Source organism: Aedes aegypti, chromosome 3 (assembly GCF_002204515.2).
Source record: "Aedes aegypti strain LVP_AGWG chromosome 3, AaegL5.0 Primary Assembly, whole genome shotgun sequence".
Taxonomy (NCBI): Eukaryota; Metazoa; Arthropoda; class Insecta; order Diptera; family Culicidae; genus Aedes; species Aedes aegypti.
In genome coordinates, this window is record NC_035109.1 from 310,777,310 (window position 1) to 310,796,476 (window position 19,167).

A 19,167-nucleotide genomic window follows, 5' to 3' on the forward strand; every position below is an offset into this window, starting at 1 on the left:
CTAGTGTTATTTGAGCTGATAAGTAGATAGAGAGTTTGTTTACCTGGAAACAATTATGACACTTGACATTGACGTTTCTCGCGAAGTGAAAATACGAATTGCGGCTGCGAATAGGGCTTTTAACGGTTTACGCAACCAGCTTAGGTCCCGCAACTTGCAAACGGAAAAATATAGCCCTTTTCAAAACTTCGATTCTTCCAGAAACAGACCGGAAAGCCTTCGTTATTTTCGAGCGTAAAGTGCTGCGGACAATAATGAGCCTGTTTTTGGCACTTTTGATTCACTTCGGCAGGAGGATATTTTAAGAGCAACTAAGCTCATATTTGGTTGCCGCAAAGAATTGCAAATAAGTTCAGCTGAGCAAACCCCCCATGCCAAAGTGAACCATGGAAGTGCCCTAGGATAGTTCTCTACACTACTCGGTGGGAAACTAGAAAAAGATTTTAGGCACAGACGCGTGAATTACGAGTTACTTCAAGTGTAAAGAAGCGAATATTAATAAGCGAGTAAAATAGGCAGACTTCATTGGGCTGGTCACTTAGTGCGAATGTTGCAAGAAAGAATTGCGAAAATAATATATAGCAGGGAACCAGGAGGAGGTCAGCGACTTCGTGAAAGACCACAAAGACACTTGTCTGTAAGCAGTGGAAGAGAACCTGGCGACTCTAAACGTTTAGGGGAACTGTAGAAGTATCGCCCAAGACCGACATAGATGGAGCTTCGAGTTTACGGAAGAAATACTTACTAGGAAAGTAAAAAAATTAATTATGAACGGAGATTTTGAACAATCACAAGGTTTAAAGTGATGTCATAATGTTTCATCATGCCAAATGATAATTATGTTAAATGACCCTCTTCTTTCACAGTGTTTGAAATTATGTAAAATGACCCTCTGCCTTTACAAAGTTAAAAATTATGCCAACGACTTTTACTTTTCACATACTTCGAAATTATGCCAGCTGATTAACTCCCCACCCCAGGACCGTTGAATAATGTTGGAAATTAATCATTGTCAACATTAAATTCACTACTCACCAAATCCTGTGCCACCTCCACCGGGTTCACGTTGTTCGCGTCGAACTTGAAGGTGATGGTCTTCGGGCGGTTCTCCATCTCGCACTCGACGATGTTGTTCTCGAAACCGAGCACCTGCAGTTTGGGATTGCGCTCGGTCGAGCGGTAGTTCCGTCGCTTCTTCGAGCCCTCGTTCGTCAACCGTTTCGGAATGGCCGCTTGTTGGCCTGCTGCAGCTGGAGGGAGCCCAGCAGCGTTGTTCGAGGGAGCGACTGCGGGATCCAGAGGCGGCATTTGCTGCGCAACTGGTACCGCTGCAGGTTGCGGCGGTAACGACTGCGGCTGGGTTTGAGGAGCTGGAGTTGGAACGGGCGTGGGATGCGCCAAAGTCGGCTGGTGTTGTTGTGCGGCTGGTAGAGATTGGTGTTGAACTGGGGGCGGCTGCTGGACGACTTCAGTCGGCATGGGAGGAAGTGATTCCGAGCGAACCGGTTCCGGGATTTGATTTTCAATAGGTTTGGGAGGAATCGGTTGTTGTTGTTGCTGTTGGAGTTGCTGTTGTTGGAACAACTGTTGCTGAATTGCAGCTTGTTGCTGTTGAATTTGTTGTTGCTGCTGAATCTGTTGCTGTTGAATCTGCTGTTGTTGTATTTGTTGTTGTTGCTGTTGAATTTGCTGTTGTTGCTGAATTTGCTGTTGCTGTTGAATTTGTTGTTCTTGCTGTTGTTGAATTTGTTGTTGTTGTTGCTGTTGTTGAATTTGCTGTTGCATTTGAGGAGGAGGGCTTTGAATCACTTGTTGCGGCACTTGCTGTTGGGGTTGTTGTTGCTGTTGTTGGACGTGATTAACAACAGGTTGATTCACAAACTGTGGAGGCTGCGGTTGTGATGGTTGCGGTTGTTGTTGTTGCTGGATTTTTTGCTGCGGTCCGTTGGAAACCATCTGTTGGTTGGGTAAATTGTGCTGCAATTGCATTTGTTCTTGGATTTGCTGCTGAATGTGCATTTGATGCTGTTGTTGTTGGATCTGTGCGGCCTGCAGGGATTGGCCGTGGGTCATTTGAGGTTGAGGCTGCTGTTGCTGGGGTGGAGTTTGATAATGCTGTTGTTGCTGCTGAGGAGGTTGTTGAATTGGCTGCTGCGAATGAATAGGAAGGACTGCTTGTAGTTGTTGCTCAAGCGTGGGGAATTGATCCTGGATTGCAACTTGTTGCATTTGCTGCTGCTGTTGTTGCAGCTGTTGCTGTTGCAGTAATTGTTGTTGAAGCATTTGCTGTTGAATTACCTGTTGCTGCTGTTGAGATATTTGATTAACAAACTGTGGCACAGCGTTTGGCTGTTGAATAGGAATTTGTTGCTGCTGCATCTGTTGGATAAGGGCTTGTTGTTGTTGCATTTGTTGGATATACTGCTGTTGTTGTTGGGCATCGATGAATACTTGCTGAGTAGGTTGTTGCTGCGGGACTGCCTGTACGACTGTTTGCTGCTGAATGGGTTGAGTTTGTTGAGGTATACTACATGGGATTTGCTGCATCTGCGGAGGCATCTGAGGAATTTGGTTAAGGAACTGTTGCTGTTGCTGCTGCTGCTGTTGTTGCTGTTGGTTGAGAAACTGACCAACTTGATTCTGATAGTTTTGCATCAGCTGATCGTTTCCAACAGGAGCGGACATTTGCTGTTGATAGATGATTTGCTGAGCTTGCGACGTTGGCAATGAGGCAGGCTGATAGTAAACTTGCTGTTGAAGCTGTGGAATTGGGACCCCTCCAACCATCTGCGGAACATGCAATTCCAGGGGTTGCCCCTCGCTTTCCGCCTGACTTTGTTGACTAGCATAGAGCTGTTGAGCTAGCATTGCCTGCTTTTGCAATGCCTCGGTTTCCTTTTCGAGCTGGATTTGCCTAGCTCTTTCTTCTTTCTCCTTCAACAATGTTTGAATCTGCACCTTTAGGATTTTTGCCACCGTCTTCGAATCATCCTCCATCAGAATTCCGCTTTTATGCATATCACTGGCAATTTCATCAGCATCGTCAACTTTCGTATCAAAATCGAACTGAATAGCTTCATTTTCCTTATGCTTATTGACTCTCTTCTTGGGATCCATGATTCTCAGTCTGAACTCCATTCTGGTGTTGTCCGGGTTCGCAATGAAGCTTTCCTTCGAAATTGGTTCTAACCGAACGCCGATGTCCTCGCAGAAGAACTCACAGTTGAGCAACTCCTTGCAAGTCGGTCTGCCTTCCTTCTTGTCGTGGATACACCGTTCGATGATCTCCTTCACCTCCGGGTTCTCCACTTTCTCCAAACTGGCCGGTTTGATGCCGGACGTTACCTTTTTGTAGATCTGCGCCGGCGTATTGCACTCGTTGTACGGATACTCGCTCGTGGCCATCTCCAACATGCACATCCCGAAGGCGTACACATCGACGGCCTCGTCGTAGTGCTCCTCGTACATCTCCGGAGCCATAAATTCCGGCGTACCGATCACCGATTTGGCAAAGCTCCGGTTCTTCAGCGTGGCCAGCCCAAGATCTCCAATCTTCACACTCCCTGTCGTACCGGTTATAAATATATTATCACATTTCAGATCACGATGGATGATGGGCGGGGCACGCGAGTGCAGAAAGTGCAGCCCCTTGAGAATCTGCCGGCACCAGGACTTGAGCACTTTCGGGTTGATCTTCTTGAAGCGACGCAAGTATCTAGTAAGAGTGGATAGAGGGAAAGTTATTTAATGAATAATAAATCTTCATTTACAGGGTGTCCATTCAAATTCAGTTTTCCAAATCCCGGACGCCTAAACATTTAAAACCAGATGACAACGTGGACTTCAACTTGAAAAGCAGTAATGGTCTGATTAAAGTGATTTTTTTGATGATTTTTTTATAACTGACATAACTAAACACATTGAAGGAATAGCTTGATGGTATTTGCAGCAAAGTTGTAAATTTTGACGAGATGAACAAGTTTGCTAAAGACAGTTTTTGTGTAGGGCTATCCTGCCCATAAAAGCATAACTATCCCATATGGAATTTCGAACCAGCACCTTTTTTCGTCGCAACATTTTACTATATACTTTACTATGCATATAAAAATTTACACATTTTGTTTGAAAATGTTGTGGAAAAACATGAGGTTGATGCAGTCACATATTGAAAAATAAAGGCATAACAGTCTCTATGTGAACTATTAACCTGAATAACTACTGCAAAATGTGTATTGTGTTGATGTTTAGAAGCAAAATCAATAGAAGCAAAATAAGTTATCTGTGTTGTAATGCTAAAAGAATATAGCATGCGGAAATTTACTTGAAAATTTTAAACATTTGTATGAGAAGACATACTTGAAACTTTGAGTGCTGTTTTCTCAATGCCTTCTAATTCCATATGGGACAGTTATGCTTTTATGGGCAGTATCAGACTTTGCGATAAATAGTTTTGAATTTTTGGTCGACAATTTCACTTTAGTTAAATCGTTATTACATTTAAACTTGTGTTTGGAAAAAAAAATCAATAATATTTGTTAAAATTCAAGTTATGCCTTATGTTCTGTGAAAATCATTCGAATCGGTCCATAAATAACTGAGATCTAGCTTACCAAAGTTGGCCATTTTGTACGGAAAATCGAAAAAGTTGTAATTGTCTTTTTTAGATATGTGTTGTAGTATCGATTAATAAGAAATTTTCATTTGAATTTTGTGTTTTATAGTGAAATTTGGTTGTAAATTACAATGTGTTGCAAGTCACCCCGCCGTTGCAAGTCACCCCGTTTGACGGTATAAAAAAAAATTGTTAGCAAAATTATTTATAACTTTCGAATACATTGTAAAATATATTCAGCATATAACTTTCCAGAATTTAATTCTAGTCAAAAGGGTGAATCTACGGGGATCCAATGCGCTCCCTGGAGTTCGTAGGAAAATCGGAGAGATTTTTAATTTACATATATGAAACATATATATATTAACAAAATTTACATATATGGGGCCCAGATAGCCGTAGCGGTAAACGCGCAGCTATTCAGCATGACCAAGCTGAGGGTCGTGGGTTCGAATCCCACCGTCGAGGATCTTTTCGTAAAGGAAATTTTCTCGATTCCCAGGGCATAGAGTATCTTCGTGCCTGCCACACAATATACACATGCAAAAATGGTCATTGGCATAGTAAGCTCTCAGTTAATAACTGTGGAAGTGCTCATAAGAACACTAAGCTGAGAAGCAGGCTCTGTCCTAGTGGGGACGTAACGTCAGAAAGAAGAAGAAGAAGATATGAAAAATTCTGCTCTGTCTAACTAAATTTAGAACCATAGTTTTACAAAACGACAAAGTTTAATATAGTGAATCAAACATCTTCTAAAAATACATTCAAAATTATACATTAGACCTGGTCAATGGCTGGCTCCTTGAGAAATTCTTGATCTGAGAGATCATTTCGACAGAAACGATATCCATCGAAAAACATTTGATTATCAAAAAAAGACATAAATTCAAACGGACATCTTCCCAAGAATCCATTAAAGATTTTGCCAAAAATGCCGCCAAAACTAAACAAAATTATAAGCATAAGCATAGATGACCGTACAATTCGTAGTTGCTACTTCGTGATTGACCAGAACAATCGAAGTTGCACAGGGAATCAATGAATGGGGCTTGGGATCAGCTTACCATTCTCAATGTGCACATATCGAGAGTTCAAATTTAAAAGTCAATAACGGCGCCGGCCACGTCTTTACGGTCATCGGGGAAGGGAAGGAATGTTAGTGTGACTACCGTTGTTACTAAAGATCGAGATTACCTCTGCATCTCCACGGTTGTCATGGAAAAGATATTGGGATAGTGGGATAGGGTAGAGATCTGGGAGTCACCAATGTTTGGTGATGTGATCCATGATATAATCACGCCTAACCGGATTCGCGAAATAATTCGATAATCGTATTGTACGCCAAACAAGTGTTCGTCACTCGCCCCCGCAGGAGCAAACGACGCGTCACTACTAACGATCCGCGGCGCTTTTTCATTTCTCTGAGCGAACGACGCGCGACAAATTTGATCCTGCCCTGATCGCCCGCCCCCGCAGGAGCAAGCGTCAAGGTCGAAGGATCAAACACTACTCCCGCCAAAACTAAACAAAATTATGCCCAAGAATTCCTAAAAGGCCATGGAATTCGCTGTACATCAGCAGAAATTCATTTAAAATCGCGTCAGTGACCACTGTGCCAACAACACCCCTCGGTGCAGCGACGCCGATGGTGGGCTTACAAACAGTAGGCCATGCACTCACCTGTCAAGTATGACAGTGGAATGGAGGAAGAGTCGAAACAATAGAAGTTCTGGATACATGCAAATCACCATAAAACTACTTTCCTCCTTATGAGACGTGGTTACAATATCCAAACAGTTATTGAAACTATCTTATCCTATATAATTCTAAAACTATTTACATAAAGCTATTCCTAAATCGTGAATTTGTGCTTAAAACTAGAGGTCAGATTTGAAATCTACTGTAAGTAGGTAAAATAAGGTCTAATTAAACTTGAAAACTAATATGTACCGTCGTTGGGGGTGAGAATGGGTCAAAACGGGATATGTACGATTTATTTATTGAATAACTATCGCAATTTAACTCCAATAAACTACAAATTTGGTGTGTACGCACTTTGATGGTACATTAACAATTGTTCATAAAATCAAAGTAAAATATTTATTCACAGCGGCACCACAAGTAAACGAAAAATGACCCAATCTCACCCCATAGAGGGGTGACATTGGGTCACTTTCTATTACAGTTTTTTCTATAACTTGTTTTTGAAAATATGATTGCAAAACCATTCACAGCTGAAAAATATAAGACGAAACGATATCTAAGATGTTTCACAAGTATGATAAACCCACTTAAAAGAACGATTATACCAAACAATAAAAGAGCTATGAGAAAAAATATGTAAACCCAATATTTATCGTCAAGTTAACATAAATTTTCTTGTTTTTTTTCTCAAATTGTCTTTAAAGTCTCATCTTCATTGTCATAAAGCCTATTCAGTTTCCCCAAAGGTGTACTGAAACAGTGATTATTTTAAACCTTCGCAAATAGTGCGACCTAGTGCGACATGCCAGGATCAATACATTTCAGGCAGATGTTGACGTCGTAATCCCGGTATATCAGAGATCCAACTCATTCGTACTTCCGTGAGATGTTTCTATAATATGAAAATACAGATAAATAATTAAATTTACAATAAAAACAATCCATTTGATAAAATTTTACAATGTTGCTGCGAAACACAGTTGCTGGTTTGAGAAGTTGACAAAATGCGTTGCATTGTTTTTCAATGCACGGAATCCTTAAGTAGACTTTTTTGATGTTTCAGATATGCTATATTTAGAAAAAAAACACATCTTAATGGATAAAGAGAACACCCAGCTCCGTAAAATGTCAAAAAAATGGACTTGCAATTTCATTTACTATCGTTCTTGCTTGACCCAATCTCACCCCCATTTTTAATGTTTTAGACATTGTACTGAAAATAATACAAATTTTGTGAAAATATCAAATAGATTCCGGAAAATACGTGTGAAGTGTAATGAAAAGACTTTCTACTTTCTACTAACATAACGATAGAGGTTAAAGTACATGCGTAATACTTTGCACTGGAGAAATTAAAAATTGTAACTTTTCTCTAGTTTCAACATACAAGTTTATTGGTATAGTAAACAAAAACTACTATTTCTAAAAATGTATACTGTGATTAATTATGTGTTATAATATGTTCCCTAACATATGAATTATTAATTTTAGTAGTTTCAGCGTTATTAGCTGAATTAGTACATAAATCATATTTTTCCGTTTTGACCCAATCTCACCCCCTAGACCCATTGTCACCCCCATCGACGGTACAATATGATTGTAGCAATACGATTCTTCCAATTTCTGTAAAACGTGCACTAAAATCGTAAGTAAATTGTATTTGTATCTTGATTAATGTTAATAAAAATGATTGTTTTAGCTTGAAGCTTACACTACCACAAAAACGTGTTTGCTGTCGAGAATTAGTGACAACCCCTCCGAATAAAAATCTTCAAGGATTTTATTACGAGGTCTCAAAATGGAAGAACATCAGAAACCTGCCGGATACAGCTTCAAGTCCTACGATAGACCGGACACCGACGAGGAGAAATGGGTCGCTTGTGATAGCTGTAAGCTCTGGGAGCACTTTGGCTGTGCGGGGGTAGACGATTCGGTGAAGAATAGGCCCTATCGCTGTCAGGAGTGCAAAACCAAAACCTTTGTCCATAAAATACCGTCGCCTCGCTATTTGCTACCACTACCTTCAGAAGGTAGATCACTGAGATCGTCGACGGCCAAGTCTGGTTTGAGGCAGGTCAATAAAATGACTCAATTGGCATAACAATATGCTCGGAGCGCTCATAGCACGACTTCGAGTGTCCGTGCTGCCCAAATGAAGCTGGTCGAAGAGGAGCAATTACTGAAAGAGCAGGAGTTAGAAGCCCAAGAAGCGATGCGGAAGAAAGAAATGGAAGAAGAAGAACGCCGGCTAGATCAATGTTCGCCAAACATACTCGACGATGGACTTCGATCTTTAAGGATTGATCCTGAAGCATCAGTACCAGAAGCCTTGCCTAATTCATCTTTGTTTGCGGGCTGCCAACAAGTTGAAATTGACCAACCAGAGTTAGCGACCGTGCCGAATCGTTCAAACCATCCATTGCAGCAACCATTATATCGCCTCACTTCCTATCAACCACACCCTTCGGATCGTGCACCGATGTACAATCATGCGAGCTTCGCTCAACGGTATCCAATACTCCCTTCGGAACCGAGATCAGGATTGCCACGAAACAGCAGACAAGATGCCGATGATACACGAGCGCAGCGACAGTCGAATAATATGGAGACAGAGTTCACTCCTATACCCGAGGAGGAAAGAATAACTCGCCAATAACTTATGCATACCATATTTTGGTATCATACCAGAATTAGGTATTGTTCAGTTATCAATACCTCATTTTGGTATTATAATGGTATTTGAAAAAAATGTTTAAAACAATTAAAAATACTTCATTTTGGTATTCGACAGCTATTGAGGACTGCTGAAGGTATTGAACTAGTATTGAAAAATTTCACTTTTATATGAAAATCCACCAAGTATTATTTAGGTATTACAATACCTGATCTAAGTATCAGCTTGGTATTTGTAGAATATGCAGAAGGTATTATTTGAGGTATTTTACCTCTTATGCAGGGCCCATTCATACCTCATTCAGGTTGTAAGTATTGGAAATTATCTGGTATGGAATACCTCAATTTGGTATTCAGTAGTTATTTTCTTCTGCTCGGGTAGTAATCAACGCTAGCCAACTTGCAGCCAGGTAGGTGATGGGGAAAGAATAGCCAAATTTCTCAGGTAACCCCGAAGATTGGCCGATTTTTATCTGTAGCTTCGAGAAATCGCCAGCTGCCTGTGGATACACCGACGCAGAAAATCTCATTAGGTTACAGCGGTGCTTAAAGGGTCATGCACTAGAATCGGTGCGAAGTAGACTCCTTCTCCCTTCGAGTGTCCCTCAAGTCATTACCACCCTTCGAACGCTTTATGGCAGAGCTACTCATAAGAACACTTATCGAGAAGGTGCGTTACACTCCAGCACCTAGACATGACCACCTGGAAACGTTGGTTGAATTCGTTCAAAACCGCTCGTCGTTCAAAATCTAGTGGACCACCTGAAGGCGGCGAAACAGTACACGCATTTATCCAACCCAGTACTAATGCAGGAACTAGTAGAGAAGCTCCCCGGTTCACTAAGAATGGACTGGGCAATCTACCGAAGCAGGCAGCCGTATGCAACGTTGGCAACATTCGGGGACTTCATGACGGGATTGTTGGAAGCGGCTAGCCAGGTGACCTTCGAACTTCCGAACTCGAGTCGTAACTCCAGAGGTGAACAACGACGTACCAAAGAAAAAGGTCTTTACCATGCTCACTCATCAATTCCCGTTTCCTCTTTGGAGCCATCGTCATCTCCAAGTTCAAAAAGGTCAGGTAAGGCATGCGCCGCATGCGAACGTGAGGGACACCGGGTGGTTGATTGCCATAAATTTATGTCATTGAGCAACGACGAACGGTGGAAAATCGTTCATCAAGGGGGACTGTGCAGAACATGCTTGAATGGTCATGGAAAGTGGCCTTGTAGGTCTTGGCAAGGGTGTGCAATTGAAGGCTGTAACGAAAAACATCACACCCTTCTTCACCCCCTTCCCCTATCCAATACTCCCACAATGTCTCCGTCAATAATATTATGCAGAAAAATGGTTCTTCTCCCATGTTTCGAGTCCTTCCAGTGGTATTATATGCCGGTAAGCAGAAGGAAGTCGTCTTCGCCTTTATCGACGAAGGTTCATCGACCACATTTTTAGAGAAGGCGGTCGCTGATTGGTTGGGTGTTTCCGGGCCGGTCGAACCTTTGACGTTGCAGTGGACGGGCAACAAAACTCGAAAGGAACGAAAATCGCAGCGCGTGCAACTGGAAATTTCTGGTGAAGATAGTCTCAACATCTATAAGCTATGTGAAGTCCGAACGGTTAATTGTTTAGTTTTGCCTACGCAATCCATGAAGTACGGCGAACTCTGTGATCAATATCCTCATTTGCGTGGGCTTCCATTAAAAGATTACGAACTCATCCAACCGAAACTACTAATTGGATTGGACAACTTTCGCTTGGCTGTTCCTTTGAAGGTGCGGGAAGGGGGAATTTCAGACCCCACAGCAGTAAAATGCCGACTGGGTTGGAGCATTTACGGATGCGTGCAAGGTCCATCATCACCACGCGCTGTAGTCCATTTCCATGTTGCTGCATCTGTTGACAGACACCGCCAGCTGAACGACCAGTTACGTGACTATGTTGCGCTAGAGCAGTGATTCTCAAAGTGGGCGAATTCGCCCCCCTGGGGGCGATTTTCAGGCCCAAGGGGGCGAAAATTTTTAAAACTGAATTTGGGGGGCGAAAAATCCAGAAAGGGGGCGAAAAAGCTGACATGGGTGCAGTTGAAAATAATTACTTATCACCTTTAGAGAACACACTCAAGTACAACTATACAACAAGAAACTATTACTAATGCATCTAAAGGATAATCAATTATAAACTAAAATATTTTCATGACTTCTTTTATCTTAGACTGTTTAGACCTCTAAGCATGTTCCGTTTAAAATTATGATAAAAAAACACTTGATGATTGTCAAAAACAAAATGTTTGTAATATGCACAGTGGCGTCTCGTCCTAAGGTGCACTTGGTGCACTGCACAGTCAAAGATTTCAAACTAACAAATTAAATATATATATATATATATATATATATATATATATATTATAATTCTCAATACTTCTAACATTCATAATGTGTAGTTGTTTGAAAATGTTGTTTGATTTCTTCACCTTCAATTGGTGCATCGCCCTCAGTGAACAAACCGTTTGATTCTCCCCCCCATGGTCTTGCTCAACCAGCAAGCGAAAACAGCTAAGCAAACAAGACAAACTGCCATGCGTCTCCATCGTATTGCAGAGAATGTTCATTTCAGCCGTGCACTCTTTCTTGTGCACGAAAATAGCGTGTATGGACACAGCAGGAATGTGCATTTGTATTGGCATTTCTAGAGCAACAGTGGCGTTGTACAGGTAAAATCTGGTTCACTCCAATTTGTGCACCCGAGAGATAAATTGCCCATGACGCTCGCATTGGTTTGCAAAATTGAGAAAGCGCGCGCAACTGGCGTCACGACGTCTGCTGTTGGAAGAGAAAGCGTCAACGCCATACATGCTTTGTGTGTATATATGTTGCATGGAGCTTCCAGGTGCCGCGCGATAGTAGGCGCAATATTGATTGTGTTACTTTTTGGTTACTTATTCTACTAATTCACTTTGTAATTTCAAAAATTTTTAAGAATAATAAGAAAAAGATGAAAAGAAAACTTGAAAACTAAAGAAATTAACACTAAGAAAAAACTTCAAAAAACTTCAATTCAAAGTTCATTAACTTGGCAAATCTTTACAAACTATTTACACTTTAGCCCGCTCAGGGTCTATCGTTCAGGGGCGGACTAACAACCCACAATTGCTTCGCGAAATCAATGTATCCACAACGAAACAGGGAGGAAAGGAATTACACTTTAAATAAATAATTAGGCTTTAACACTACAAATTTCAATTTAAACTTTAAATCAATTAATTTATTTAATATTTACAAATTGGAAGGGAGTTCATTTGGTAATAGAGGAAGCACAATTAACATCACCTGGCCGCTTTGTCGATTCGTATCCGTGCGTCGGTAACGTCGACTCTGAGCCACCTTATGCCGGATCTGGATGCCTTAGCTCCGCTCTCCTCTTCACTTGGGTGTTGGCTCCAATCGAACGAATATTCACAGCCTATGTTAAGGGCACTATTATGGCACTAGGTTGCACTCACGACTCGAGTTGGAAATGTAGTTCCCAATTGGATTAAATTAAGGTTTTAGGTCATAAACGGACCGAACTATTGGAATTTAGTTACCGGAAAGATCCTTTGGCTCCTCTTGCATCGCCTTATATGCAAAATTCACTTTTCGAAATCATGACGAAGCATAGTATACGGAACATTTCCCGGGAGAGTTTTGCTTCCGTATGGTTGGTATCTCGCGCCATGTTTTTTTGTGCATAAAGGGAATGGCGATACAAATTCATTTTTTTTTTATTTAATTCATTTGTTGTATTAAGGGTAAGTGGTATCGAAGGATAGGGGGAAAGGGATTGTATTTACATATTGAGATATTTACATTTAAACTAGGGTTAAAGCATAATTATTTACAAATTTACGAGTATTTACAACATTATGAAAATATAAACAAAATACAGTCACCCCACGCAGTTGAATCACCCACAATTTATGAATCAGCTGACTTCAAAAGACAAAATTATTATCAAACTTGTCACAAAACATCACAGAATTATTTTTACTGATAAGAAACTATGTGTTAAAATAATTCTGTGATGTTTTGTGACAAGTTTGATAATAATTTTGTCTTTTGAAATCAGCTGATTCATAAATTGTGGGTGATTCAACTGCGTGGGGTCACTGTATGAATATTTACAAAAAAAAAAGAAATTATATAAAAAACAAAAAGAAAAAATACAAAAAAAAAAGTAAATCTGGATTGTGACCTATCACATAGGTAACAATTGGAACCAAAACTAGATGGTTTAAACATATTGGCCAAATTGATTATGTTTTATCTTATTAAATACACAAAATTTATGTGGCTTTGAATTGATTTATAAACTATGTGTGAATATAGTTTTTCTTGCTCAATAGACCGACAACTGATAAATTGCGGTGGACGTAAAGTGGGTTTCAGCGTTCAACAGTCAGTCATCATTTCACTTAAAAGCTTTGATGTATCAACAAAAGTATACAAAGAGATGCACCAGCGCTGGACATCGTCGAAAAGCTAAGATATCGTGATATAATTGACAAGCTGTAAATAATAAGAATTATTATATAGAATAACAACGTTAGGAATAATGGAGATTCGCAATTTCGCCAAAGCCACGAAATCCACGGAATTTATCCTTCATCGCGAAACTTGGAAAATAACGCGTAAATAGTTGAATTCTGATAGTTTATATGATAATCTCAGAAAAGTTCAGAATTTTGTTCATAAGAATGGTTTATTTATTTGTTGTTTCATATAAAAAATGTGCTAATCGTTTAGTTTCAAGTAAAACGTCTTTTTTCTTGCTTTAAATTTTGTATTGATAATATGATATTAAACTTATTATCTCAGTTCGCAAAATACGAAACATGCTTGAAATTTACGCATATAAAGGTCATTTTTACTGTAAATATACATTTTTATGTCAAATATTATCAAACTATGGGGCCGCGATTAATACGCAAAATTTTTTTTTCATCGCCTTGATATCAGCGAAATTTTGAGAATTTTTCTTGTCCCTAAACATTGTATATTGGAATCATCCAAAATTCTTAAGACTTACTATTAGTGATTGAAACGAAGAAAACAAACAAAAAATACGTCCAATGAGCAACAAATATGATAGTTTCCAGACACTTCAAGATTGCATACAGTATTGGAAATTACATTTTAAGATGTTAATAATAAGAAATTACATTTTAAGCTGAAAGACATTTTAAAAAATCAATTGAAAAATTGTATTCATAATTCAAAATAAACGGTTTGTGCGAGTCAGTGCACAGGTAACCAAATTCCTCACGGGACGCCTCTGAATATGCATTAATTTTTTTCGTATCATGTGAATGGTCGGTATTTGAGATTTTCTCTGAATCGGAATGATAAATCGCAGATAACATTGAAAACACAGATAACATGTTTTGAAAGTACAAAACATTTATCTGAGAATTATAAGAAATTGTTCCAAATGCTCAATTTTGTATACCAGGAACTTTTGTGTATGGTAACTTTGAAATTAGGCAGCTAATATTTCTTTGGCTGGCATCCGGGTATTCCAAGAAAAAAATAACTACAGTAATCATTTCAATATTTCGGTTGCACGCATTCTCACCAGTTCTTAGGGTACACTGCTCACACTATTATAGGTCACCTTGTCACGATTATTTGTCACACTGTTTCACGAGTTCAAATGGAAATTACCCATAATAATGGGTAACCCATAGTAGTGTAAAAACTGTAAAAAACATTTTTAACACAACTTTTACAAAATTTGGCTGGCTAAAATCGGGTTCCAACGATAGAACAGTTGAATGCGAAAGACAAAAAAACACTCTACTTAAAAATATACTTGAAGTAATATAAGAGAAACGTCGAATTCAAACCATCATACTATCAGTACAAATTTGATTTTTCTTAGAGTAAAAGAAATGTCATCTCTTCTTTATTGCAGTGAAAAAAGAGTTTGAAAACATTCTGGGTGTTCATGTATTTTCCGGGGATTTGAATAAAAAAAACTTTCTCATAAACGTCAAACATTTATCATTCACAATTTCTTGAAATATTCCAGTAATATTAAAGAGAAAATTATATTACACATATTATATTTAACTATTTGAAGTGGACTGAAGTTGTATTGAAAACTGATTAAGAAGCCTGTAATGCACGTATGAAATTATTAAAATTGCTATTACAGTCATTTCGATATCAAAGACACCATCGAAATCGGGAGAGATCGAGGAAAAAACATATGTTTAATGAATGGTAACCAGCTCGATTGAAAAGAAAATAGGAAAAATGTTAAACAAGCTGACGTAATCTTATGCACCTAAATTATTTTGAATCACGAAAATTCTAGTACCTATCCATCGATAATGGACATAGCGACGTACGGAAAGAAAATCAGGAATGTAAAATCTTCAAGACATCGATATATGGAGATATCGAGACATTGAGAGGATAATTTTATGCAGAATAAAAGGACCGAAGAATTCATCGACACAGGGAGAGATATCGAGATGTGGAGAGTCGACTGTATAAAATACTGTCCAGTAAATCGTTTTTAATCATTGTCCGATAATCGACAATATTGAGGGATATGCAAATTGAAGGCATCTTTTGGCATACATATGTGTTTCAAAGGCACATACATTTGATATTTTGAACATTTTTAATCATATCATCTAGTTTTGGAACGCTTTTGATAAAATATTGTTCAAAATTTTCGCACATTATGGCATTTAATTAAAATGTTTGAATCATAAATTAGGGGGGGGGGGGCGATTCCAAAAATATATTGGCCTCAAGGGGGCGAAAGTTAAAAAAGTTTGGGAAACACTGCGCTAGAGGATGCTGGAACAAGTGAACAGATGGGGTTGTTGGAGTCAGATGAAGAGATGCGAGCGAGAACGATACTGCAACAAACAACTAAACGCACGGAACGTGGATTTGAAACCAAACTGTTGGGGCGGGAGGATAATCCGGATTTTCCAGTTAGCTATCCCATGGCTATTCGTCGTTTGAAGGCTTTGGAGCGAAAGTTATCAAAAAATAAGTGGTTACACGAGAGTGTGTGCGAGCAGATTTCTGAATATTTGAGGAAGGGGTACACACACAAGGCAATTGAATCGGAACTGAAGGATGCTGATCGCAAACGTATGTGGTTTCTGCCATTTGGCGTCGTCGTACACCCCAGGAAACCCAATAAAATTCGACTGGTGTGGGATGCAGCAGCGATGGTGGACGGAGTCTCTTTCAACTCAAAGCTCTTAAAGGGACCTGATCTACTAACTCCACTTCCAGCTGTTCTTAGCCGTTTTCGTCAGTTCCCTGTAGCAATCTGCGGTGACATCAAAGAGATGTTTCATCAGCTCTCAATCCGTGAACAAGACCGTCTGGCACAATGTTTTCTTTGGCGTGACAGTCCAATGAATCCTGTTCAGATCTATGTTATGGACGTAGCAACATTTGGCGCAACTTGCTCGCCCGCATCAGCGCAATACGTAAAAAACATAAACGCAGAAGTTTTCCGAAGACTATCCACGAGCGGCCACTGCGTTTGTAAAAAAAATCATTACGTTGACGATTACTTGGACAGCTTTCAGACCGTCGACGAAGCCGCTGACGTGGTTAAGGAAGTAGCATGGGTCCACTCGTTAGGAGGCTTTGAGATCCGAGGTTTCCGCTCCAATTCTACAGAGCTTCTTCGTAAAATAGGGGCGCCTTCGGCGGCGGATGAACCGAAAAGCTTAATGCTGGAACGAAGTGCTACCAGTGAATCAGTGCTGGGGAAGTCCTGGGACTCCTGGGACCCCACGAATGACTGTTTTTCCTATTGCTTCAATCTACGGGATGATTTGCGCTCAAAACTGGATGTAGGTCATATTCCTACCAAAAGAGATGTTTTGAAGGTCGTAATGAGCCTATTTGATCCGCTCGGGCTCGTTTCACACTTTCTCGTTCACGGGAAAGTAATAATTCAGGAAATTTGTGCAGCTGGAACTGGATGGGATGAGCCAATTAATGAAGACCTTAACCGAAAGTGGCGTCAGTGGGTGTCACTCTTCCCGAAGCTCAATAAACTAAACATTTTCCGGTGCTACTTCTCACAATTCTGGACAAACATTTGAAAAGGGCCCAAGAGGTCTTGAGCCTTTTTTCAGAAACGTTGCTGTTGAGCCCTTTTTAGCCCGCCCACGCAAACTAATGCCATTATCAGAAAGATTGATATTAGCTCTTCCTGATAGTGGTATTGGTGAGCGTGATCGAGTTGAATTGGGCTCAACAGCGTCTTGCAAAGCCAATGTTTACCAATGTCGATGTGCCCTTTTGAAATGTTTGTCCAGAATTTCCGTGTAGAATCTAGAATCTACAAGTTCACATCTTTGTTGATGCCAGTGATATCGCCTACTCTTGCGCAGTATATTTTCGTTTGGTACACGAAGACTGTGTCCAAATAGCGCTGGTAGGAGCTAAGAGCAAAGTGGCCCATCTAAAGACACTATCCACACCACGGCTAGAACTGAAGGCAGCCGTCCTCGGAGTAAAATTCGCCGCAGCAATTCTTGAATACCATTCACTTTCGGTATCCCAATGGTTCTTCTGGAGCGACTCTACTACGGTGCTGGCGTGGATACGGTCTGACCATCGTAGACTTTACAAGTTTGTGTAGGTGCGAATAGGCGAAATTCTTACTTTGAGCGAGCCGCAGGAATGGAAATGGGTACAATCCAAGCTGAACGTTTCCGACGATGCGACTAAATGGAAGGACGGTCCCAATCTCAACCCTAAGAGCACCTGGTTCAATGGACCTAGATTTCTTTACTTCGATGAAGCAGCATGGCCAGAACAACGGATCACAACGACAACTCATGAAGAACTTCGACGTGTGCAAACTCACTGGAGTCGCGAACCAATGATAGATTACTCCCGATTCAACGACTGGACAAGACTTCAACGCACAATGGCATATGTCGTTCGCTTCATCAATAGCGTGCGTCAACGAAATGATGGGCTGAATTTGCAACAGAAAGTACTTACTCAAGAGGAGCTAGCACAGGCCGAAGTTTTGCTATGGAAGACGGTACAAGAGGAAGTATTTGCTGAAGAGCGATCTACGTTGGAAAAACAGTGGGCATCCCAGAAGCTGGGCTCGCTGTTGTGTCAAAATCTAGCCCAATTTACAAAACTTGGCCGTATTTTGATGGTCAAGAAATCTTGCGAATGCGAGGCCGCATAGAAGCGGCGGCCGATCTACCCTTCCATGCAAGGTACCATGTAATACTACCAAAGACGCATCCAGTTACAACTTTGATCGTGGGACGGTTCCATCGTCTCTATTGTCACGCGAATCGAGAGACGGTAACGAATGAACTTCGGCAACGTTTCGAAATTGCCAACATGAGATCCATTTTGCAAATGGTAGCAAAGGATTGTTCCTGGTGTCGAATCAATAAGGCCTTCCCAAAGACACCAGTAATGGCCCCTCTCCCCAAGGAACGTTTGGATCCGTATGTGAGACCTTTCACGTACGTTGGGTTAGATTATTTTGGGCCAGTGTTGGTCAAGGTTGGCCGAAGGCAAGCCAAACGGTGAATTGCTTGTAAATTTTGCGATAATAAAGCTGGAATTAGACTATTTATACCATTGTTACAAAAGAGGTATTTCTTGTTATGGCAATGTAAAAACCATATTAAAATAAGATTGTCGCCACTTATTTCTACTCAGTGAATCTACTAGTCATTTCCCTCAGAGTAATATTCCCTACGTCGTATATGATAACGATGTGTCTAGCTAACTAATAGTAATAATGGCTACGGCCCTCCCATCGCGGCAAGGTCGCATAACCATGGGGGAGGGAATTCCTGAAGCTTTTTCTCGATGAATCTGAGAAGACATTCCGGAAAAACCTGTGGAATAGTAGCCACTTTGGTTAAAAAAGAGACTTTAGAGAACATACATTAAAATAGAGACTGAGTAGTGTTTGCTCCGTTGAATCTGTTGCATGCTGCTTTATGGGCGAGTGACGGAATCCGGATCAATTGTGTCCAATTCGCGTTGCGCGGATTAAAAAAAAAAACGGATTATACGGGTGAAAAAATAAAAACTTATCGCGTCAGAAGTGTTTGCTCCGTTGAATCTGTTGCATTCTCCTTTGTGCAGCGAGCAACGAAATCAGGA

General features: G+C 40.4%; 1 protein-coding gene across 1 annotated transcript in view; it reads right to left on the reverse strand.

The window, feature by feature from the left end:
• The window catches only part of LOC23687966, a 68,116-nt gene that overhangs the window by 29,971 nt on the left and 18,978 nt on the right, over window positions 1–19,167 (reverse strand). The window contains exon 5 of the mRNA XM_021850808.1: window positions 1,036–3,715. Coding sequence (XP_021706500.1) covers window positions 1,036–3,715 — 2,680 coding nt within the window. The remainder of the gene's footprint in view (window positions 1–1,035; window positions 3,716–19,167) is intronic.